The 26,445-nt window shown below is 37.2% G+C and overlaps 1 protein-coding gene across 1 annotated transcript in view; it reads right to left on the bottom strand.

The window, feature by feature from the left end:
* Positions 1-1,975: 1,975 nt before the first annotated feature.
* Positions 1,976-26,445, bottom strand: part of plxnd1 (plexin D1) — a 91,447-nt gene continuing 66,977 nt past the window's right edge. The window contains exons 24-36 of the mRNA XM_065271331.2: positions 20,725-20,855; positions 20,232-20,430; positions 19,151-19,297; positions 18,817-18,973; positions 16,621-16,724; positions 16,298-16,361; positions 16,168-16,202; positions 14,998-15,102; positions 11,517-11,680; positions 11,234-11,381; positions 5,088-5,228; positions 4,653-4,727; positions 1,976-3,208 (exon numbers count right to left, since the gene is read on the bottom strand). Of these exons, the coding sequence (XP_065127403.1) occupies positions 3,092-3,208; positions 4,653-4,727; positions 5,088-5,228; positions 11,234-11,381; positions 11,517-11,680; positions 14,998-15,102; positions 16,168-16,202; positions 16,298-16,361; positions 16,621-16,724; positions 18,817-18,973; positions 19,151-19,297; positions 20,232-20,430; positions 20,725-20,855 (1,587 nt within the window). The 3' untranslated portion in view covers positions 1,976-3,091. The remainder of the gene's footprint in view (positions 3,209-4,652; positions 4,728-5,087; positions 5,229-11,233; positions 11,382-11,516; positions 11,681-14,997; positions 15,103-16,167; positions 16,203-16,297; positions 16,362-16,620; positions 16,725-18,816; positions 18,974-19,150; positions 19,298-20,231; positions 20,431-20,724; positions 20,856-26,445) is intronic.

Below are 26,445 nucleotides of genomic sequence, written 5' to 3'. Positions count from 1 at the left end.
GATAAAAGTGTGTAGAATTTTGAGTTGTTGTGTTTACTCGATGATAACGTTGTTGTAGTTGTGTTCAACTTTTGCCTGCCTGTGTTTAGCATTTATAAAACAAGTGCATTGCAGGGTGAAATGTGTGTTTTAGTGAGAAGTTTGTGTTTAGAATTTTGCAAAAAGAGTGCATGATTTGACAAATGGGTTTAGGCCACTATGAATTTGGTTCAGAGATTGGGGTTTAGTGTTTTAGCAATTCAGAAAAACTATAATATTTTGGAACGATTTCAGAATGTTCCTCAACATCAAATTGAAAAGACTTTGAATAGCTCATCACCTACAGGGCATATTATCGAAAGATTTAGAAAATAGAAAAGTCTCTTCGTTAACAAGGGCAAAACTGATTTGTATATGAGCCCGTTTTAGAAAGGTGGTTAAGTGAAAACTCTGAGTAGGTTAACCCTGAAATGAGGGAAACTGTTTAGTTTTCCATTTCAAAATGGGAGGTAGGTTAAACCTGAGACAGCAGGGTAAGATAAGCCTGTTTCAAAAGGAGAGGTAACTTATACTCAGAGTCTGTTTCCAGAGTGACTTACTCTTTGAACCTAACCAGGGCTGGGTTTCTCAATAACGATTGAACTTAGCACTTAAGAGCGCTTTCTACGAGCTACTTTACGAACATTCGTTGTTCATTTACGTGCGTTTCCCAAAGATGCACGTGAAACGATCGTTCGCAGCTCAGTTTTAAGTGCTACTTACGAGTCGCTATCCGTTTGTCAAGTGCTTTAATGTCACCAATATTAGAATGACTCTAATTTGTAGCAGAAGCTTGTAAAGGCTAATGATCTTTAGCCGATGTGCACTAATATTTTTTATAATATTTTTTATTATTGTTCAATGACCTAATGTTTTAAAATTGTTCATAATGAAATATTCTTTTCCGTATTTAGTTAGGAGTCGTAGCACTGCTTAATACCCTCTGCATTTAATAATTAAGTTTAGATTATTATTATTATTATTATTATTTGTTTTTATTATCTGTTTATTTATTATGATGGATTATTGCATTGTACCGTAAATATTTATTTGGTTTCTTTAATTAGATGCCATTTCCCTTCAAAACTATTTTTAGATGAATTATAGCATCAATCGGTAGGAACCATTTATCAATTTGCTAGAACCAACTTTTACCAAAATACAAAAAAAAAACTTTTACCAACTTGTACCAAACACGTTTTTCTTCTTTATTAATTTATGTTTAGTCGGTTAAATTTGATTTTCCATTTGAATTTGTAATATATTATATTTTATATTTAACATAAAATAAACAAAGAAGAACCCAATAAAGCATACATTTAAAACATTACATTATCGTCATTGCAGGAGTGCAATTTGCTGGTTGTCCTGCAGGTGACCTTGTAACTCTGTTGTCTTACGATGCACTTAAGAATTAACGATTACTCCAGAGCACTCGTAGATCTACGATGATTTTCAAGTGCTACTTAGAATTACGGGCCATTTCCCAAAAGCTTCGTAACTTAAGATGTTTCGTACGATCATTTTTACGATCTGTACTTAGCCTTACGATGCTTTTGGGAAACCCTGCCCTTGTCGGGAGCAGGTTTTATCCTGTAAACTTAGAGTTTCTTGGGGTCTCCTCCCCATTTTTAAAAGAGTAGCTGTGTTTAATCTTGTTAGTTGCTTAAGTAAATTTTTTATGCAAATGTTTATTACATAAGACAGCTAAAAAAATTTTTTTTACAGTTTAATACCGAGCCACAATCAAATTGCCAGTGCAAATAATTTTACCTTAGTGCTTTATATATTTGATAAATTACACCTAAACAAAAAAGTAAACAGTATGCAGCAACAGTATGGTGCAGAAACCGTCTAAGAGACAAACATTTTATGTGCTTTTGGGATCCTGTAGATGTTGATAAATGCAACTTTCTACAAATGAATGCAACATGTTGGGAGAGGATTTTGAGACCAAGGGTGGATTTTTGGCATATCCACTTGCATTTATATGAGCGGTATTATTTTTCTTTGCAGTCATTTTAATTATATAAATATCCTTAAGTGACTAATATCTGCCTTTGTGGCCATGCTCTTACATCTGACCGGTTGCCTTTACATTTCTTATGTATCCAATCATCATTACCGCTGGTCTAGTGGGTAGTGCTCTGCGCAGTGGGTAGGGCAGACGTGCTGTCGGCGATTTGAGTTTTATTCATTACAAACATTGGTAAAGTTTGTAGCCTTTTATGCCCAAGTATAATGCCTAATTTCATTTTTAGCTGAGCTGCTGTCATCTTTTTGTCCATGGGATTGCATCTGCATGAAAATGTGTAATAACAATGCATATGAAACAATGGTTTAGTTATGTTTAAGGCTTTATTCCATAAAATTTCCCTATTTGTCCAAATTAAAGACATTAAACAAGTTTTTCAGAAGAATATATACAGAATTATGCATATATGTTTTGCTTTGGTCTTAACCCCAAAACCTAAACCCTTCAAACAATAAGAACATATGCAACATGGTCCCATTCATATGCATATCATAATGTTGTGGTCTGATTTGTCTGGACTGACAAAAAGATTCTGCCATTTAAAAAGATGGAAGAATACAAATATCCCACCAGAAACCTTATTCACATTGAATCATCAATCACGTAATAAAACATCATATAAACAGCTATATATATTGCTATAGAATTTTTTTAGATAATCCAGTGCATTATCGTTGGCTCTCCCCCAGTGTGGGGTCAGTGCGTTATTTACCGCAGGACCTTAGGGCCCCTGAGTCGTCAACCTATCAATAGAAGTCAATATTACACACCCTGTATCTGGATTGTTTTACAAATGAAAATGACCAATCAGCTAAACTAATTTTAGCAAGAATCAGTAGAATAATATTAAGAGAGTTTCTTACTCTGTATGTGCAACATCCACATTAAATTAGGTAGAGGTTAACTTGTAATTAACTTAAATAAGGCCACATTTCATTTTCAACAGGAACGTGGAATGTGTTTCATTGGTTTGGAGGCACAGGAGCTGGCTTCTGATTGGCTCAGATCTCTGGGCTTTGTGATTTGATTGACTGCAGCTCAGGCCTCACTGCTGCACTCATAGATGTTGTCTTCCACTAGTGCAATGACCTGCTCGAACTTGTGCTGCAGTTGAGTGCGTCGAGCTGTAGGGTTAGACTCTAGGGCATACACCACCTGAGACAAGAGAAAGATCAACATTAAGTATATACAATAGATATTCAATTTATTTGAATTTTTATGGCCTTTATGCAAACGGGAGGAGAAAAGTATTGGTGAAATAGGTGAAATGAGACTGGGAAATGAGAAAGGCCTGACTTGTATTCACAAACATCTATTGGATTGTTTGTTTAGACAGTGTTATCTCTATGTGACACATCATTTTTAAAGTAGGTGGGTCCCCAGTGACATGTTTATGTGTAATGCCAGTGAAATAAATAATCTTGACGTGCAATATATAATTTTAAATCAATATACTGTATAATTTTAATATTTAAGTGAAATTAAAATCTATTGATAAAATAGATTTTAATTTCACTTACATATTAAAATGATACAGTATATTGATTTAAAAATTATATATTGCATGTCAAGATTATTTAAAAAATGTTGCATTGTTGCAGAAGTAAATAATACAGTACAGACAGTCTGATTGTTACCATCGACTTCAATAGTAGGATAAACAAATATGATGAAATTCAATGGGTACCCTCAACTGTGTGCCTGCCATCATTTATCAAAATATCTTCTTCATCATTAGAAAAACAAACAATATTTGTTTTTCTACTATGGAAGTCAATGGTTACAATCAGCTGTGTGCTTACCATCATTTATCAAAATATTATCTTTTGGGTTCATCAGAAAAAAGAAATTCATACAGGTTTAAAACAACATGAGGGTGAGAAAATGATGACAGAATTAACATTTTTGGGTGAAATATCCAGTTGTCTCGGCCAAATATTCTACTATTCAAACAAACATATTTTTATGTATAAATATTTATGTCTAAATCAATGTAAATTAAAAAAAATACCCTTATGATGTGTTATGTGCACTTTTCTCACATCAAGTGACGCATCAAGTGCAGTGTACACACACTTTATAAATAAAGCCCTTGGTCTGAATGGCTTCATAGGGATCTTTTGTTTTTATTCTAGTGCATCATTCCCTCTCACATTCTTTTAGTTTTTTTCTCAGTCGGCTTTAGTCTTAGATCTGTGCTAAACATTTCAAATCTCTTTTGACCATGACAAACAAAGTGACAGAGAAACCAAAAACATCCTGGCTGCTTCACACATGCAGTGTTATGCATGCTGTATGTTAACAAAAATCAAGGTTACAGTCTGACCGCTTGTTTTCCAAACCCCCATGCTTTATGCCAAACAGCCTCTATTCATACAGCAGCTGCCATTACAAAATGAGCATGATCACACAGGCTGCAATCAGAGTCTTTCATTGCACTATACAAACCCAGTTATGGCTAAAGAATGAACCGTAAAATCAGTCCAGGGCATCGGCATGCTCACACATGCACAATAAAATAAAATGACGTAATTACACGTGGGAAGTCATCATACTGCATCGCTTTCATAAAAATCAACAAAATGAAAAGCTTTCTCACCTGACTGCGATATTTCTTGGCATATTTGTAGATTTCAGTTAAGGCCAGGGTTGTGTTGAACTCATTCCTGTATCTCTGTATAGAGCAACAAGAACATGTGATGGATAATCTGCATGATGCACAAAACACGTTGGTTGTGTTTGAAAACCTTGCTGTCTATCATCTACTCCCTATACAGACAGCTGATTTCTAAGGAAACATCCTAACATGCACTTTAAATTGATTGCTTACAAGATTTAATTTCTTCTAATAGGTATGTATCTACCTAATGTATATTACAATGTATATCATTATTATGATCCTTTCATTTTGTGGTTCTAACTTTGATGCCATTAAAGGTTGCCTACTCAGGCAGCTCACTAGGGTTTGCAATACAGGCATTTTTGTAAAGCTGAAGAAATGTGAACTGTAACAGGAAGGATCTATTCCGCTTACCCGTGATTCCTCAGCAAGGTGAGCATTCATTTCTTGCTCGCTCAATGGTGCCATCTCCTGAATCTGTTTGTAGTAACACTGAACCCTCTTTTTATACTCTGGGATCTCTTTGGCATACAGCAACTTATTGGTGGGAGAATCCTTTAATAAATGGACAAAACAACAGACAAAACAATTATATATGCTAAAATGTGTGATTTAAAACTGGGTGAAAGATATGCTTGGTATATTATAATAACAACATTAATTTAATACTTATTTGTTGGCTTTCCTAAAGCGGCTTCATTATTACTTTTGCACATACTTAGTTGAGACGTTTATTACGATTTTATGAAATTTTACCTGACGGATAAAAAAATCTGTTGAAAAAATTATTTTTTCAGGTCATTAGTGGTGCCAACTCCTGAATGTAAGATTGGTAACTATATGTTTTTCATGTTATTTTTCTTGACTTAAAAATGAATGGCATGTTCCCTTTCAGTAGGTCACTACGACGTCACGTCGTGACCAACAACTTGGGAACTGCTTCGCAGAGACCTATCTGCTTCGGGAAACTATTAAAAAGCGGCAATGAAATTGGCATGCAGGTATTTGCATCTGCCGGCGCTGCCCCGCCAAATCAGCTTTTTTCGCATTGAAAGCCGGCAGTAATCTTCTGCTCTTGAGAAGCTTTTCCTGCTCTTCGAACCTCTGTGTGTCTGAAGTTAGTTGGATGGACAGCACCATAGCAGAGACTCGCAGCTTAATTGTTCCAGTGAGTTGTTACCCTAGTGAGTCTTAAGGGCTCGTTACAGTTGTGCGTAGGTCCTATGGCGGAGCCGCAATGGTGTAGGTTCCGCTTCGGTTTTCATTTATACTTTTGCGTCGTCGTCCGCGTCGACGTGCAAACACGCGCAAACCGCTGGTGGGCAGTATCCATGCGTATAACCACAGTAGCAGCACGACCGTCAGAGAAGAAGAAGCTTGGCAAGTTAACCCACAAACGAAGAAACAGCAACTTGTTGTGTATGATTTGAGAAGACCAGCAATGATGGAAGTAAATAAACAGTGACTTTTGTTGCAATTTGATTTAAATCACTCCTCAACTTGGCTCATCTTTGTTTTCACTGTCGCAAACGGAAATACCTATGACGCAGTTTTTTTACCTGACGGGAGGGGTTCTGATGGACCAATCACAGCGCTTGCGGTCCGTGTAGAACTGACGCGCTGTTAAAAATTTTGCGAGGTGCACGTCAGGCAACGCAGAGCTAAGCACAGGCTGTAGCTACTGCGTAGAACTTACGCACGACTATAAATCGGGCTTTATTGCAAAGACATTGTGCAAAATCAGGGAGGATGAGGAATGTGTTCTGTTGGTTGCGCCGTGTTGGCCGATCAGGAATTGGTTTCCAGAACTTCCCGTCCAGAAGACCCCTGAGAATGCCTGATCAGTACTGTGCTTTTATGTCTCCAGCATTGCTTGGAGAAAAGGGCTGTCACCATCTACTATTAGTGTGTGTCACCATCTACTTCTGTGAGTTTCTCACAATGCAAACTTTAACACTTCTCGCATTGGCCTTCGTTTAGAGGAAAGGGGATCTCCACGCATTTTCGGTCCAATATTCGTGCCTTCAGTTCGTACCTGGTGACTCCATTGTAACACTGAGAACCAGGCCTGGCTACGTGCCCAAAGTTTCCACCATTCCGTTGAGAGATTAGGTGGTGAACTTGCAAGAGCTGTTGCCGGAGGATTGTAGACACAATCACCCTTGCTTACGAACAGCAGGGCATCCCATGCCCTTTTAATTTGAGAGCATATTTTACTAGACGTGTAGTAAAATATCTTGGGCATTGGTTTGTGGTTCCTCGCTCGCTGTCTGTTAGCTATTTGTAGAGCTGCTGGATTTACAGTGTTCGCATTGAGGCGGTTTCCTCACGTGTTCTCTTGTCAAACCGGTTTTACGCAGGCACTGGAAGGGTCAGCTTCAGCGGCGCTTTGGTAGGGATTCCCAATTTGACGTGACGTCTTAGTGATCGACTGAAATGGAACGTCTCGGTTACATATGTAACCCTCGTTCCCTGAAGGAAGGGACCGGAGACATCATTCCCCGTGGCCACAGTTTGCTGTACCGTGCTCAGCTTTCTCAGCAGAAATAGCTGATTTGGTAAATGCACCTGCCTCTCGTTAAATGCGGTGGGGCGGCACCAGCAGATGCAAATACCTGCATGCCAATTTCATTGGCGCTTTTTAATAGTTTCTCGAGGAAGATAGGTCTCTGCGAAGCGGTTCCCAATTTGTCGGTCATGAAGTCTCCGTTCCCTTCCTTCAGGAAACGAGGGTTACATACATAACCAAGTTTTTCTGGAATGCAGTGGAATCAAAAGTTAAACATTAAAATTTTCATTATTTGTAAGGTTATGTGAAATATTTTAGCCTAAAATGAATGACATTATCAGGTTCTGTTTCGCTATGGAAAATCTCTGCATTCTCTCCATGACCTCTACATTTTTTGCTGCACTGACATTTTAAAGTGAAAGTGATGTAATGACCAATGTATGTTTAACCAATATTGAAATGTGACCTCTGCATTTAACCCATACAGTGAGTACTGCAAGTCGTGAACACATCAAACATCATTAGATGGCATGTGATTGGGCAACTGGCATATCGCTTTAGAAGATAATGACCAGTGACAGCTGGTCACTAGGGGGCGCTGGGGAGCCGCCCCCTTAAAGCTGGCCAGAGAGGAAAGCTACTTTAACATGTTACCAAAAAGTTAAATATATAGTGCAAATTAATACAAAATAAAATCATTTAGTTGTACTATTTCACTGTTAGTCATGTTATAATTTATTTAAAACAATTAAAAATCAAAACTGAGTTTGTTGTGTGTGTGTCATGTTTGTGTGTCTGGGGCGCACCCCTAATGAGTGTCTATGTAGGTCAGGAAAAAGGGTAAAAACATGTGACCTGAGGCTGAGCTCTAAGTGGCTGGTTTCGGATCCGCCCTGGCGCCCCAAACACTCCCACTTATGTTGTAAGCGAATCAATATTGCTTTTAATGTTTTTTTACCTCCTGTGATTGGATCGTTCTCAGAGTCTCATAACCGCGTTGGAGATTGCTGTGTTAACTGATAGCTACAGTACAGATTAGTGAAAGCAAGTGAAATATCTTGAGATGAAGGAAAATATGCTTTTATTCTTACAAAATCACCCTATACAAGGTATTTAATTGATGAATAAATAAAGGATTAAGAAGCTTGGATTAGATCGACCAACGGAGTCAAATGATGGCAGTCTGTGTTCTCCACCACTTCTCATGGCAAACGGAGTTGGCTAGCGGGATATCATGTAAGTCTTGAGTTTTATTTTTTTCCCCCTGTTTGCTGTTTTAAAGTCTGAATGCGTGATAGACGTGCAAAACATGAACTTTTGTGGCGCCTTTGAGCTTGTGTTGCGTGGACATAATGAGAGCGAGAGCTCATATAATCCGGTATATTCCGTGGCTTGGTCAACTTTGTTGTTAGTTTTGTTGTTGTACAGTGTTGTAGAGTTTAAAAAAGCCACTGTTTTTAAGGAAACTTCACGAACCGTGCATATTGAGCTGATGGACTGTATGTACTCCCTGTTGTGAGGGAAAAATGTGCTTGTGCTATTTCTATAAAAGCAAAAAGAAACGTACGAGTCTGTGATTAGGCAACTTTAATGTCTCTTTTTGTGTGTGTTCGGTCGCGTTTAACTAAAAGTCTTTGACGGAGAAAATTGAAGCAGAATAAAGAAAAATCTGAACGCCATTTTGGCAGATTGCCCATACAACTCAACTTGAGAATGTAATTCCTAGTCATGTCCAGTTGGTGGCAGTGTGTTGCTCAAATGACGCCCTGGTTTCTAAACATTCTCACGATATTTTGGTGTCATACACTGATTGGTCTGCGCATGGCTGCTGAAGTTAAACACTACAGGAGCGCTGCAACAAGACGCCTGTCTAAGGTAAAGATACAAAATTTAATGACAAGAGTCTGCATTAATCTGCCTTCATGCGTTTATTACACAAGATGGTTTCAGATGAGTTTAGTTCCATTCAGATTTTTACATGTTTATTGATATTTTAATCGCAGTAGTATTTTGTTATTTGATTTGTTCATATTTGCCTGTTTAGCATAAAGCTCCGTGTTTTATTGCCTCCGCTGTCACTGTGAGAAAAAAACATTAATTCATCTGCTTCATGTGATGGTAAAGTGATGCACGTTCTCCGTTTATCTGTTATCTAAACAAATGAAGAAACACATTTGACTTGTATGCTCGTCTTGTAAGTTTATGATTAGAAATGGACATGTGAACGTATATGAAAATAATTAAAACATGAAATGACGGATAATAACTGACTGTGAAGGACTCTTTACAATGCTGTTTATCAAAAAAATGACAGAGATTGAAAAAGTCTATCGCAACCTCTGTATGTGTGTGTGTGTGTATGTGTGTGTGTGTGTGTGTGTGTGCGTGCGTGCGTTCGTGTGTGTGTGAATGATTACCTTGATAGTTCATTACAGATTCATAGTACATTTATTTTGTGCGTTTGATTTCTACTGTAAAATTTTCAGCATTTTAGCTAAGTAGTAGCCTAATGATACTCATCACCTGATAAATGGCTATTAAGAGTACTGCATTACTACAGTAAAAGTTTGATTTTGAGCAGTGGGGAACCTTCAGGGCCTTCTACGCCTTCAGAGAAGGCCTAAAAAATTAATAAAAAGATTTTTTATAATAATAATAATAATACAAATAAATAATATAGTATTCAATAAAAATATGTTTTTACATTTTAAAATTTCTATTTAATTCAATTTAATACAATACATGTAATATTTTTTCTCTCATCTGTTCTAACGTTAAGCTTCCTGTCAGGTTCATGTCATGAAAACATCTAATCCAATCAGAATCGTCTGTCTCTATTAAGGCCCGGTTATCTGGCTCATTCATTGGTTAGGACTTCATGAATCCCAGGGAAGGCCAAGCTATGTGTTTTGGTGTGGAGAGTGACGGGCAAATCGACCAATCACGTTTTGATTTCAAGGGGGCGGGTAAAAAACAAAACATTGTAAGCCTTCATGAAGTCCTAAGCATGCAACAAACTGGATGCGAGCAGCCGTTGAACACCAAAGACGAAGATCATAGACCGTTAATATTAATACAGTCTAGTGCCCCGAATCTCTGCGGTGAGAGTGGTTGAGGTAAATGGCGGAAAACGTGATTGACGTTGTGGTTAGCTTGATAGGGCTGAGGTAAAAACGAAATAACTTAAGCGCGTACTCGTGAAGAGCACAGCCGGGAGAAGCGCGTGCAAAGGAGACTGTGCATATGACGCGAACACGAGTAAAATAAAGGGTTTAATTATACTTTTACTTTCTGACAGTTTCACTTGTTACGTGAGGATAGTAATGACTGACAGACGACGCCGAATTACATACAATATAATTTCCTAACAAAATCTGAGAGAATGCGAAAACATTCAAATATTTTTTTCCCCGCTATACTCAATGGGCAGGGCGGAGATACATTTTGGTAGCCCTCGGGGCTCGGGCTAGAGATTTTGCGAGCCCTGGATATCTTATAACAACAGTTATAAGCCACAAGGAGGTGGACTGAGAACGCAGGGTGCTATATTTCCCCTTATGAAAAAGGCTAACAAGGTATCCTACAGCTAAATATATATTTCCAAAAAATAAAAAATAAATTAAAGAACATAATTTAAGCTTGTTAAATGCAAATTTACAGAGCCCCTGACTGTCATTACAGAGCAGCAGAGTCTGTATTTGTGTTTATCAGTTAAAGTAATTTTAAACTTTAAAACTGCATTTAAAGGCAGACAATGCCCATTCTGTAATTTAACTTTGCGTGCTCAGAATTTTTACACGTTCACTTTATGATTTAACAAAATACGAATAGCCTAGTATTATGGATGGAGAGGCATTTGCACTTCATTGCATATTTTGAAGGCCCAGCTGAAGTACCCACGGTTCGCCACTGATTTTGAGTGTGTTTGCGCCCCCCCAAAAAATTTTTTTAGCACCAGCCGCCACTGATAATGACACACAAATATTCTGCCTATCTAATGGAACATGCTAGTATGGTGGACATATATCTGGAGATGTGTCTGTGTTCTTACTTTGCCTAGCTGTAGGTCAGAGAGTGAGCATGCATCAATGAAAGCCTGAGCAATAACTGACAGGCAAGCATCCATGTGGTCCGTCTTTTCAATGTCAAAAACAAACTGAGGGTTCTTCAGTATGTTCACCCAGAACCGCAGAGGCAAACTGTAGATAGATAAATACAGAGACTATTACAGCCCTAAAGCTGACATTTTAGGAACATTTCCATCTCATTAAATTTTTGTTAAACTGTCAACTTTGTTTTAATATCTGATTCTTGCTAATGTTTTAAACCATCACCTATTAGTCTTCCAAATATGCAGTGTGTCGGGGTCTGTGATGCCGCGTTGGTCTGCCTGTTCTTCTAGAAAGTCAAAGAAGTATTTTACAGCGAATGGTGGTTTCTCAGGCGGAATGCTGAGGATGGCTTGAAAAAGATCATCTAAGAACTTCTGAAGGGTTCCCTGTACAAGCAAGACAAAGCAGTAGCACTTTAAGGGGATATATTTTGGTGTTAAAATATATTTGTAATACTCTAGTACACGTACCTATTGATAATTATACATTTAAAGGAACAGTATGTAGGATTGTGGCCAAAACTGGTATTGCAATCACAAAACTTGTGGCTAAAACTGGTACTGCAATCACACACAGCTCGTGGCCAATACACAAAATGACAACATAAACATCAGTTGAGGGCTGCAACTCCACTTTTTAAATGATAATATCCTGGCCAGACCACTTTTGTGAGTGAGATAAGGGTTTGAAATGAAAATGATTTCTTAATGTCTAGTGACATATCAAGGCCATTTTATGATTAATTGATATAAATTTCTTACATACTGTTCCTTTAAAATGTATAATACATTAAAATTACTTTTAATTTAAAAATGTTATAATTGGACCTAAATATATATTTTCTGTGATGGTTGTGGTTAGGGAATGGGTTAGGGGAAGAGAATAGAATATACAGAGTATAAAAACGATTACGTCTATTTAATGTCCCCACAAAACATGGAAACCAGAGTGTGTGTGTGTGTGTGTGTTGGTCTATGTGGTTTACGAGGACATGAATAGTGTATAATAACATGTTTATTATGCTATAAAGGTGGTTTACGGGGACACAGAGAGTGTCCTCATAAACGGAAAAGCTAAAAAAACATACTAAATGGTAGTTTTTCACTGGCAACAGGTTTTTGTGACATTGGGGTTAGGGATTGGGGTAGGTAAGGGGAATAGAATATAACAGTTTGGACAGTATAAAATGCATTGCGTCTATGGAGATGTCCCTGTAAACCACATACACCAACATGTGTGTGTGTGTGTGTGTGTGTGTGTGTGTGTGTGTGTGTGTGTGTGTGTGTGTAAGCAATAAGGTACGAGAGGCTGTGTTGTATCGTGAATAAGTAACACTGTCGTTACTTATTCACGATACAGCTTGAGTACCTTATTGCTTTTATAAAACGGTGACCACACAATATTAAAGTAAAATAAATAAAAAAATAGTGCAACTTTCATGAAGTTAAATTAATAAATGCATTCCTTCTGCTAGAAATAAAGAGTCCCTGACTGTGAACAACAACATTCCAATGTGTAATATGCATGAAAGCTCAAATAAAAACAACAAACTGATATTTGTGGTTGCTAAGGGCGCAGTGATAAATAGAACCGTTGGATGAAGCGGTCTTAGGCTTCAGTCACACCAAAAGCGCTTTAAACGCTTGCAAACGCAAGGCGCGACGCACTGCCTTTTTTAAAAAAAGAGCAGTGCGACGCGGCTTTTCATATTGCTAAGCAACCACCGAGTCAGCTGTCTTGTCAATCAAATATTGAAGCGTGAGCGCTCTTTTGCTGTTAACTGTCATATCAGCAGAAACTTTAAAAAGAGGACGCTTGCTCTGACCTTGTTTGAGGATGAGAGGTGAACAAACACGCAGGAGAGAGTGAGCGAGTGGTGTCCGGTTCTTCAAAGCAACTGTAAACTTCACTCACCACAACGTAAGGCCCGCCTCTCCCCTCATTCGATTGGATAATGGAAAGACACGAATGACGTCGGGCGCTTCTCCGCTCTCAGCGCTCCTTCAAAAACGCGTGCGCGGCAGGCGGCAAAAAACCGCAAGGCGCTCGGCGCGCATAAACAGCGCGCAAACGCGCCCTGCCCATAGAATATCATTCAAAAAAGGCGCCTGCAACTGCCATAAACGCTATTGGTGTGACTGGCCCCATAGTCGGGTTTTATTGTGAATAAAGCACAGCTATTGTCCAATCAGAGGCTGCATTTACATTTTGCATTAACATGCGATCTCTGTGATCCGTTCACGCAGATCCGATCATCCGTATATCAGGACACGACGCGTTTACATTTGTCACATAAATGTGGCTTCTGTATCTGATCGGATCCCGTTCAGGGAGACGCGCGCTGGGTGGATAGCTGTCAATCACAGATGGCTACAGCTATCTTTCGCCACGATTTAAGGTTGTCGCGGTAACCGCAATCCCGTATTGTACAGTGAGAAGCAAACAGCAGAACTAGCAAACCCAAAAACCATGATGTTCACATTTTTTAGCTTTTAAAGGCTTTATCTTTGTTTATCTGCAACGTCCGCGCCAGGATGCACGTTTCAGCCAACGTTACCTGAACTTGACTTTCACCCGCATGCTTTTCATCAACAACAAAATCCGTGTCAAACATTAGGATGACCTTCCCGACTTTTTAGTCTGCCTGAATTCATACGTTTTTGATTTATGATTTACGAATATGATTTAACTAAAACAGCTAACAATTTCCTAAATTTCCTGTTCATGTCTCCCTCTAGTCGTATAGTTATGTAATTTACAAACACATTTATAAGTAACTTACTTTGTATAAAACCAACATTGAATACATGTATTTGGTTAATGTTATTATGGTTTGTAAGTGTTTTCAAGTAACTTAAAATGTGTTAAATGAGATAGAAACTGCTGACTGACCAGAAAGAAGCGCAAAATTTACGTTGATATGTCGCCATATGGAAACTCAAACATTATAACGATTTATTCAATTCTGCCATTAAATATTAAATCCCTCCATAAATAGTGGAAACATGTTAAACATATGACTGAATAAGTTAAATACAGTCAACAGTGTTAAAATGCTTTTGTATATCGATTTATTTCAAGATACGTTTAAGCTGGCTACTGTAGCATTTCTCCACAAATATACATTTGTGCGTCTCTCACCTGCGCTCCATGACCTAACGTCCTTTATTTTTGACAGTTGTCAGTGAGAGGAGATGATAGTGGGCGGGGATTTGTGTGACGTTGACCTGTAAATGCAGATAGGATGGCTGGATTGCGTTTACATTACACTGAGATCCGATCACAAAGCGTCCTCGACTACCTCTGCATCAGGACACACAGATAACATTCCGAACACAAACGCGTTTACACTTGTCTTTTCAATGTGTATGTGGACAACATCCGGATACAGGTCGCATGTTAATGCCAAGTGTAAACGCAGCCATTATCAAGGATTGGAACTAACAGTTTCAATTTAGCCCTCTCTCTTTCTTCATTAAAATTCCCTGCTTGCTCACTCTCTCCTTCTCCATCATGAGTGCTATTGCTGATAAATCGCTTACTCTAACCATGTCACAATAATTTATATACAGTATACATTCACTTTTATTACAGTTTAGCTTTTTGCTATTGTTTTCATATCCCTGCATTAAACCCCATGTTTTAATGCATGGATATGCAAGTTCAAAATGAAATAATATTAAATTATTATACTTTAAGTCACCTTGGTAGAGAGCAGACGTGTCAGGTAGATCTCAGGTAACACTTTCTTTCTGTGGCTCTGCCTGTGGGACTTTCTGGTCTCTGTTTGCTCATCATGTGGCAGAACCTACAGTGACATCAGCCATCAGCATTATGGGTAATGTTACAAATGATAACTCAAAATGTATTATCTTTTATTACATGCTACTACTAATACATATAAATATACATATGAAGAAATTCAATTTAAACATCTATTAGTAAATGCTTTGTTGTGTTAAATAAAAATTTGCCATAATATGAGCTTTTCTATCCACATATGCAATCCCATTCGGGATTAAACTTTCTTGCTCATCGGCTACTGTGACTTGTGGTTACCAGACACATTTTCACACTGGCCACAATTTTATTTTGGGGGAATTATGTATTATATAACTTAAGCTGACTACACTCTAAAAAAATTGGTGTTATATAGCACCTATGAAGAACCATACGGGGCTGATATAGTAGAAACATATTGTGCTATATAGAACCATATCTGATACTATAGTGGTGCACAGGTGTACCTAGGTGCTACAGTATATGGCCCTTAAAATAGTTCCCCTATGATTACCAACCAGTTTAAGTTCTATTTAGCACTGTTTGTTTTTAGAGTGTATGGCATGCTAAAATTGACTCAAGCTAGAACCTTTCAAATGTAAATGACCACTGTAAACACAAAAATCAAGACATGAAATTAAAACAGAGATCCCTCTCAATGCTATATGTCATTTATTTTGCTTTTTGCACCACATGAAGTCAAACTAATAAATACTGTTAAATTAAAAATGTACTGCTGTCATCCGTAGTTTCATCCCTGATATAATCTGTAGTGTAAATGGTAAACATTTTCAGCTTGCTGTCTGCAATGGAGGAGCTCAGGAATAAAACTCAACTTGAGCTTCAATTGGCCCCTCTGAACTACAAAAGATAATTACACAGGCAAAATTACAGGAGGAGAAGGGGAGGTGCTGGAATGCCAGGAGGACTGACAACAGGCTCCTCTCAAATTTACATATAAACTTTATTTGAAAGAAATCTCTGAGAGTCAATACTTTAAGTGAAATATATGTAAGGATCTGTTCAGTTTCCTACAAGTATTCTGAGCAGCCTCTGAGGAATAACATTATCCTCTAAGAAGATAAACACCTACCAAATGAACATATTTCTCTGTGTCCAGATCTTTAACTGTGAAGAGGAGAAACAAAATAAGACGTAAGAAAATGATGTAAAACACCAAGACCATGGAGCACAAAGAGCATTTGTTAAAAAACTGACAGTACCTCTGCCCAGTGTGTTCTCTCTCTTATCTTTCATACTCATGGCCAGTGATGCCCCATCTGGGATCTGCAGAAGACAGATCAAAATGTTAAAGGTCACTGGGCTAATTGGCAATAAACTTTATTTCTGGTGTCCTCGTTGAGCAAATCACACACTTTAAATTTGACTTGTTTCAGAATCACCTACAATGTCAGAGTTTTACAAAATTCCTTATGTAACAGAAATGAAAAATAAGAACCCTTAAATTGTTGTATTTCAGAAACATGCAATAGGACGAGTAACACTTTGTTAGTAATGGTTTGCTCTAACACACACACACACACACCTGATAGTGAAAAATGGTATTGAGTTTTTTTCTGCCGTCTTCCATTAGAGATGTGTCGTCCAGATCTTGCAGAATTCGACTCCTCTTGCCCTCTGGAAACCATTCTGTGCGAGACAGAACCAACCATACACTTTATACAACTTGCAATAAGTACGAGAATCAACTCAGACTATATTGAATGCACTGTAAGTCGCTCTGTATAGAAGCATACACTGTAAAAAAATTCCGTAGAAATTACAATGTTATTGCAGCTGGGTTGCCGGTAATTTACCGTAGATTTACATTTATGTAATTTACTGGCAAGAATTTGTTCAAAGTTCAATCAATTTTAAATATTAACAAGTATTTATCTTTACAGAATAAAACTATACAATAACAGCATCATGAAAAACATTCTGGGAACCAGAAGTCATCATCAACCTTTATCTGTTTTTTGCTTCAGATTATGTTTCCCAGAATGTTTTGCTTGATGCTGTTTTTTTAGTTTTACTCTATTAAGACAAAGACTTGTAAATGTTTAATGTTCATTTAACTTTGAACAAAATGTTGCCAGTTAAAAACATACATTTAAATCTACGGTAAATTACCGGCAACCCAGCTGCAATTTCTACGGAATTTTTTTACAGTGTAAAAAAGCATAAATAAAATTCATAAATGTAACTGTAGGGATGTTAACCGATGACCGTTTGACCGATGGTTGACCGTATCAACGTTAACCGGTCAAAGTTGACGGTTGTCGGTTAAAAAAGGGATCTGTAAATTAGGCTATTATAGACAGTGGACTAAACCCTACTACAGTTAGTCATCTCTTTCTTTCCAAGATCTTTTTGTGTGAAGTGAACAAATCCCTCACACTCAGCTTTTCATAACTGGTCTGTTTTTACTTTATAAACCAATAAAAAAACATTTGGCGGTCACTGCGTTTGGTTTCGCATGCTCACAAGGTTTGCGAAAAGTAAATGCTACAGGCTATTTTTTGATAAATTCCTTTATTCGAATAGTAAATAAAATACAGCAATAAAATAATTAAAATTAAAGTCTCTCCTGGTTGTGTTCCAAATTATTAACATTTATGTCTTTTAGGTTAACAGTAAAGTGCAGAGTAAGTTTTGTTTCTCTAAATCCTCAGCCATGATTTTTACCACTTTATTAAGTTTTGCTTTGTAGAAAGCATTTCTTTAAAGTGAATTTCGTTTTGTATAAATTGTATCTTAATTTTAATAAATGTTTCATCAACCAAATGCATGTATTTAATAAATAAAAAGCAAATATAGCAGAGTACATAATTACCGGACAGTGCATGAAGGCGCCGGCACGGCGCGTTCACTTGCCTTGCATTGTTAATTAGAACGCACCTCATCATAAATAAATAAAACTCAGCGTAGGCCTATATGCCTCATACAAGCATTAAATATCTTTGCTGCATTTGTTCTAGAACAAACACAGTGCGAGACCTGCTTTGGCCGGTGCGTCTTTTACACATTCTGAAGGTGCCCGTTTAATCCATTGGTTTTATCGTGTTGCAGTCTATTAGGCAACATTCTGCATAAGATGGGTTTAGATTTGGAAATACATTACATCTATATTTCAGTGGTAACAGAAAAGGTGATGATGATGTCTATGTCTTTATTATTACTACCCCAAACTAAAGCGCAGTCTCTTCTGAGCTGTCATTTTCTTAAATGAGCTGCGGCAATTTTAAATGAGCTTCACAAACGCCTTTATTTTTAAGTTCAACGCGATCACCTAGTACCTAAACTATTTCGAAACTAAGCAAGGCGCCGCGTTTGCGGGACTTATGTTTCGCGCTGTAGGGGATTTAAAAAGTGTTGTGAGGTCTGTGTGTGTGTGTGAGCCGGAGGCAGAGCGCAGAGAGATGCGAGTTGCGAAATTGCAGGCGCGGCTCGAAATGGCTGTTATTTTAAATAGCACAGCATATTTTAAACTAATAGGCCTATCGGTTAACCGGTTTCAACCGGCTAATGAGGCTCGGTGGCCGGTCAAGAAAATTTTTCGTTTTCGCCATCCCTTATTTTAAGTGGTAAAAAAATCTAATCAAAACTATTTTTACCTAACATGCTATGAGGTCCAAAAGCTATTGCACACAAGAAATATTGTCATTTGTTAAAATCCTTTCTATCATCTTATGATTATGATCATAAATGATTATCGCCATTTTATGAGATAATAATTTACCCAGGTCAACATCCTCTTCCCTTGGCCATTGAGAGAAGGGCAGGTTCTTGTAAAATGCTTCAAGTATCTTTTCTTTCACCTGGCAGATAGTGTCTGTATTCATCACACGTACGGTCACAGAGTCCATGCCGAACCCTTGGAACGACACGTTAACGTTCTGGAACCCAAACACGTCACAAGGAGTCAGCTGACAATGGATTCATTTATTCCCAAACAACTTTATTACGGGGCAGTCAATTGTGTAAATAAAAATGAAAAAGACAAGGATAAGATTTGAATTAAGAGTCAGTGTGAACAGAATAATTTGTCTGAAGTGATGTCAATTTAAGCTCACCTGTGGTTTGGCTTCAATGTTTTCCCTCAGAAGCCACTCTTCATTAAGTGTATAGCGTGCCTTTCCAGTGATGGCATCAATCGAACCCTTATTGATTTGCTGTTTGATGGCGCACAGCAGCAGAAAGAATGGCTCACCTACAGTTTCCTAGTGGGCCAAAATCATCAACATTTTATGGATGTTAGGAATGCATAAGGCAAAACACTAAATCAACCCATTGTATTTTAATTTAACCTATGCTGGGTTGTTACAACCCAAAATGCTGGGTTGTTTTAAAGCAGGAGTGCGGAACCCTGGGTCCTGGAGGGCCACTGTCCTGCAGAGTTTAGTTTCAACCCTAATCAAACACACCTGAATTTTATTTCCAAGTGATCCTGAAGACTTTAATTTGATTTATCAGGTGTGTTTAATAAGGGTTGGAACAAAACTCTGCAGGACAGTGGCCCTCCAGGACCCGGGTTCCCCACCCCTGTTTTAAAGGGACAATAAGTAGGATTTGCCCCATCTAGTGGTGAAATTGTATTTTGCATTCAAACGAATATTGCTCTCTAGCGCCTCACTTTTCCAAATACGTGTTGCAACTATGGTAGCTTTATGTAATCACTGATCTCCTTGTCCGTTTCAGCTGGTTCACGTGTTCTGAACGAAACCGCGTTGTGGAAACGCGTTTTCGGCTAGAGCGTTTTGTCCCTCTCTGCTATTTTAGTTTATCAATATGGTGGAACGACATGGAAGCATCCTTGGACTTACCCATTCAATGTAAGTAAAAAGAAGAAATTCTAAGCTTACAAAGAAAAGTCAGATCATCGGCAGAGGTCATTCGACACCAAATTATGAATAAAGACATTGATTTTGATTAATAAAACATTTTGAAAAAACACCTACTTACTGTCCCTTTAACACATATTGTTAACCTATCAGTTGATATAAAAAATTCAGAGCAAATTCTTTTGAAAAGAAGTTGCTATCAAAAATCAAGGAACTTTATGCAAAGGTCATCCTTTGTGGTCAAACGTCTTGGCCAGTGAGGACAGTTTTTCTGTTTAATTATGTTCCTTCCTACTTTACTATATTTGAGCACCTTAAGGTAGCTGTACATGCAGATGGACATCCAGTTGGTGAGCATCTTCTCCACCACTGACTCTGTTCGTCGGAGCATCAGTTTGGGGTTTTTGGAGGCTGAAGCATCAATCAAATCCACCAACAAGTCCTTCATAATGCTGGTGTAGTACTCAAGTTTACCATGGAGGGCGATAGTAAGCAGAGAGGCTAGATTGCACCTAAACATCAATGAAAGCAAGCACACAATGACAACAAACCAACATTTCTAATATGACATGTTGGTGTGGATAGTGTAAGATCAAGAAAGTTCTCTTAAATGATAAATAGCCCCAAAACAAAAGAATACACTCTAATTCCAAACAGGAATCTCTACAGTAGTACACAGCTTTTATCTACTGATGTAGCGAATCAGACACAGATGACAATGAACAAAAAAATATTGAAAAATGTCACAACAATTTATCAGCCTGAATAAACCATTTAGATTTTAATTTGATTGTTTTTGTACTCACCTGTCTCGCACTGCAAAGTCTTTCTGCTGCTCCAGTGCATGAACAAAAGTGACCAAAAAGTGTTTGTTGCTGAGAAGAGTGGAAAACATTGTGATGCCCTCATCCATATTGGGTCGTGTGCTGTTTGAAGACTTCAATATAGAAAAGGATCCATTGTAAATATTTTATTTTCATATACTGTATCATTTTATATATATATATATGTGTGTGTGTGTGTGTGTGTGTGTGTGTGTGTGTGTGTGTGTGAAATTGCGCAACTGTTCTATTAAAGCCCTTCTCATGGAGCCGTTTGCAAAAAGCCCATTAATGTCACTATTTTGTGTGTGTAGGACAGCTGTGCATTTATGAAATCATCAGCCCAAACCTCCAGGATACAGCGAATCTCTGCAACAAACCAAGATTGCCCTGTTGTTGTTTGCCCACAATCAGTGTTCAAATTGAAGGGGTCTGGGGGGGTCCCGGACCTCCTATAACCCTTAAGGGACCCCCCATAAAGCACAAAAATATAAATTAGGGGGTCCCCTGGTTTTAATTAAAATTAAAATACTACATGAATTTAAAATTCTCATGTTGCGTGTCACAAAGCGAAACTTTATTTGTCCCAATTTTGGAATAAACTAATTCAAATTACTTCTGTCTGAAATAAATAAACTCGCAAGTGCGCCTCATGCTGTTTTCTGGAGGAATTGACAGATGAGTTAATGTCTCTGTCTGCGTGTGGAGTATTTTTTACCTCAGTGGCAGTAAGAATATTTGGTAATATTTAGGGTTAGGGGTTTTTAAAAAATACTTCTCAAACAATTATTTCATAACAGTAGCAAAGCTATCCACTCAGACCGACGGCTGGTCCACCCAGTCACACAAAATATTTTATTGGGAAAGCAGACGAAATCACGCTTAAATGATAATAAATGATAGTCTCTTTAATACTTATCACCAGGGCACATAAACCGCGCTTGAGCGTGTTTGTGACCAACCGTCATTGACAACAAGCACACATACATAGCCTCGCGCTTTTGTGAGCGTCATTGACAAGTACATTAACCCTGTGCATGTTTGCTGTGATTGTTTTTAATGATAGAGAGCACGAACCATTTGATATTTAAGATTAAATAAAACTTATGGCTGAGTTAAGCAGATCTTACTTGCAATTTTATATACCAACCTATAATTCTATCTTGACATGCACATTATCTGCTTCATGTTGGTCCGGTTTAATTCAGAGGACTCATTGCTTTGGTGTATTCATTTTCATTGTAAGCCTTGTAAGCCTTTAAAAAGTAATTATTTTAGATGCAATTTTGTAATATTTATAGCTTAAATTATCTATTATAAAACGGGCAGTTCTGGTTCTTCATTCTGATTGGTTGAAACGCGTTCTAAGCCGTAATAAAATACACCGGTAACCTCAAGGTTCAGACCACATTTCATAAGTATCACTGCGCCACTTTTGCTGCGTACTGATTTATGAAAATAAACACCACAGTCTTTAATCATATTTTTTATTTGTCTACAATTGCACAATTAATGGCGATATCCAGATAAATGTCAATAAATATTGTTGAGTCATCTCGTCGATTAAGAAAAAACGTTGTCTGAGGAGTTCATAACTCAAGTTCATACGTCCGCTATTATCCACTGGGTGGCGATCTTACCCAATTTAAACACTGACGCATTCACTCAACACTGAAAACAGCGTGTTTTCATCAGGCTCTGATCTCTTACAAAAGTTCTTCACAAAAATGGAATTATCTCCGCTTTTAGCTAAAAAATTTGAGAGGTGATAAGAGAACAAATGAAGTTAGGATGAAACGTTTTTTTTTTTTTTTTTTTTGTTAGGAAGCAGATGGTCTGTTCTTTCATTTGATATTTTATGTTTATTTAAAGAAGATAATTTTTTTCTGCAAGGAATTAAACTAAAACTGGGTGGCACCGTGGCAACTTTTAAAAAAAAAAAAACCGCTTACGGGTAAAGAGTTCAACATGCTTCCAAGCATATTTGATCATCACTTCAACAGTTGCACAATATAAATGTTAATGTATAAATTAGATGAATGGTGATTTATAAAATAAACACCACAGTCTTAAATCATATTTTCATTGTGTCTTTGCTGCATCTCTGTTGGTTGGGAACTGCGCTCTGTTTCAGTCACACTTGATTCTGAGGAACTACTTTGTTTGGCGGAAGAGTAATTTTTGTACTAATATAATTACAACTTATTTGTGTTTTATTTTATAAATATATGGTTTATTGCTTTTATATAATTTTTTAAACATTTAAAATAATTCCGCAGAATTCCGCAGATTTTTCCAAAACATTTCCAGAGAAAAAGCAAAATAAGTCAGCAGATTTCGTCTGGCCCCGTTTATTGCTCAAATACGCATCATTCAGAAATAAATAACTATATTTATAGAAAGTATCTTTTGCATGTGTTTTTTAGACCTTGCAAATGTTAATATGCAAGCGATTTTAAACAATTTGAGCGCAAGATGTTAAAGTGAACTGTTATATGTGCGCAAAGACAATGACGCACACACATACTTAAATGGACGCACACTCATAAGCGGACGCATGGAGTTAGGTGTTTCCTAAAGCACGCAAACACAAAATTATTTTGAAATACAACAGTCTTGGCACCTATTCTCATAAAAACATTCAGTTTTGTCTTAAAGGGACTGCAAAAAGTTCAGAAAGAAATCAGGGCTGCGTTTCCCAATAACGTTGTCTCTTAGCGCGCTACGAAGACTCTTAAGTTAAACCTTAACTACAGGTATATCTTTTCTAGGCGTGTTTCTCGAAATGTACCTTAGCGGGATTCTTTCTTACGTACGACGTTACCAGGTGCTGTCCATGGCGATGGTGCTGAATAGGTTGATATCGATTGCTCGATTATGTAATAGGGACTTCGCTGCGTTATGAGATAGCGGTGTCCTTTATTAAAGAAACATTTCAGAAATAGTTACATTTATTAGGAATATCTTGTAAAAATATTTCAAACTGCAAACAACTAAATATAAACCTTGTATGTTTTATTTTATATCAAACGCGTGCAAAACCCGCAACTTCATGTTCAAAAGTATCATGCATAAACTGCTCCAATGCATCCATTATTCCTTTACTTTAAAGGATAATTTATATTAGGGGTTCCCAATAAATGCGTTGCACAGGGCAAAGGTGGGTCAGGCAAGTCACCTGGGTTGGCTGTGCATTACACTTAAAATATTTAAAAACAAACTGCTGTTCATTAGTTCACGCATTTATTGTGCTTGGACACTGGATGCGCAAGCAGCGCATTTACAATGCGGATAAAGCTTAATGGACGCATTTCTGGAGCTGCGCCTGTCTGTTTACCTTAAATATAACATAAAAATATATATTATGTGATATATAAATATATATTATGATTGCTTTAGATTTTAGCTTTGATTAGTTTTAATGTAGAAAATTTGTTGACCTTATACAAGCAGTAGCTAATCAAGTGGAGCAGTTTCTTATAAAGAATATGGCATGCAGTTGCCTCAAAGTTAGAAAACATTAAAAAAACTTCGATGCAAAGTCGACTTAACATCAATAATAATATTATGGAAAATCAACAATTATGATTTCGTGATGAATGTGCTCCCGTGGCATGCAATTTTTACTTGATTTGTTTTATTGCAGCTAAAATAGCCGGTAAAGTAAAGATTTAACGGATATGTAATGCACAAATGAAATGGTAAGATTCGTTGTATTGCTACCTGCCATAGTTTCACCCAAAATCTTTTTTTTATATATATATATAGTTTCTTAAGCCTATTATAATAGTTCGCAGCTGATGTTTAGTTGGAAAAAAACTAATTAAAAATCTAACAACCATCAGTTTAATGATGTCTTATTATGTGAATGTTTTATTCTTTAAATTTAAAAATAATTTAACAAGGAGTGTACTTCAACTTTTTTTACAGATATTTAGTTATATAGACTGCAATCTACACAAACTTTTATCACAGTCATGGCCCCTAGTGAAGTCAAGTGGGATAAGGTATAGCCATGGGCGTCGGAACCATTATACGTGGGTGGGACAGGACCCACCCACTTTTTAAGACCAATGATAATGGACCCACCCACTTTTTCGCTAATTTAGCGCATTTGTCTGTTCACTTATCAAAGCGCTGTTAGTCCAAATCAATTCCACTAAAGCAGGGATCCCTAACCTTTGCTTTTTTACACCGCAGACCCGTTTCAGCTTTTAAACATAATTCGCGGGGGTGAGTGGACGCTGAGTTGCTGTTCAAACATAGTGCTGAAAAACCTAATTTGCCAAATGTATAACGTTTTAAACAGAAGTAAATGTCAAACAACCATGCATTAGGAAAATTAATAACTGCTTTATTTATAGTAGGCCTATATTTTCTATAGACGTGTAAAACCATATTATAGCGGATTATTTTATTTTCATTGTTTCACGAGTTTGCCTGCCCATTTAGTCTTAATAATTAACGGTAAACGAACTTAGCTTGGTGTTCTTAAAGGCAGCTCAAACCTTCGGACTCGAGCCCCAAGTTCAAGACACAGAAGAAAAAAAGAGGAGATGATGAGGAGAGATGCCAGAAGAATTGCGTCTGTCGCGGAGGCACAGAGACTCCCGTTTTGCTTTTAATGATAATTAACACAGCACTAAATGTGGTTCCTTTCAAACGTTAAAAGTGTAGGCTACTCGTTAAAATATTATTACTGCTGTAAAATAGATTATTTTGATTATGGCACGATCGCTGGATAATTTTCAAGTTTTTTTTTACATTTGCAAATAATTCATAAAGTCATACCTCTGTTTAATCGATTGTGTTTTAGAAGTACACATGCTCAAACTCTTATGACAGCATTGTTTCCCGACGGATACCATAAAATAAAGTGATCTCATTTCCAGAATCTCATATTTATATGAGATTGGGTATAACAAATAAAAAAGGTATAAAGTTGTATCAGTTTACCTTCATTCGTTTTTCTTACCTTTTATTTCCTCAAAATAAAAAATAAACATTGTAGCCTACTTTCAGCAGAGTAGAGAAAAAAAATGACACAGAGAAAGATAAATGAAACATGACATCTGTCATTATTTGCAAAATATTTAAAGGGCTATTACCAGAATTTCGACCGCAATAGGCTACTGTCTTTAATTTAATAATCGCAAATGTTCAGGCTTTTAATTAAAAGGTAACATGAAAATGTCATCTATTGCAGTAAATGTATTTTTCAGGGGGGGGGGGGGTTATGTGGGGACCCACCCACTTTTCATTTGCTTCTGACGCCCATGGGTATAGCTAAGAGTGCTCCAGACCAACCTTCCGAATGAATGACTTACAGAAGGGATAAGTAACTAAGAACGTTTCGGGAAACACGTATTAACGATAAGGTACAGCTTAAGGTACAACTTAAGAACGACGTAGAGCTAAGAAGGTTTCCGCGAATGCAGCCCAGATCTTTGTGTTGGTTTGAAAGTAGCAGTTCTTATCTGCTTGTGTTTCTGTCATTTATATTAATTAAACAACAGAAAACAAAGGAAAATAACGTCTGTATCTTTAAAAACATTAATTATATTTAATTTATACGATGAAGAAGACAGTGTTATTATTCATTTGATTCTATTTATGTACCTAAATACTACTGTTAGATCTAACTTTATTTGTAACTTTGTTCTTTTCTATTTTTTATGCTCATAATTTCTTAATTTGTTCTCATTT

This window comes from Paramisgurnus dabryanus, chromosome 11 (genome assembly GCF_030506205.2).
Source record: "Paramisgurnus dabryanus chromosome 11, PD_genome_1.1, whole genome shotgun sequence".
Lineage (NCBI taxonomy): Eukaryota > Metazoa > Chordata > Actinopteri > Cypriniformes > Cobitidae > Paramisgurnus > Paramisgurnus dabryanus.
Note: the sequence above shows the minus strand (reverse complement) of the source record. Positions and strands in the feature narration are given on the sequence as shown.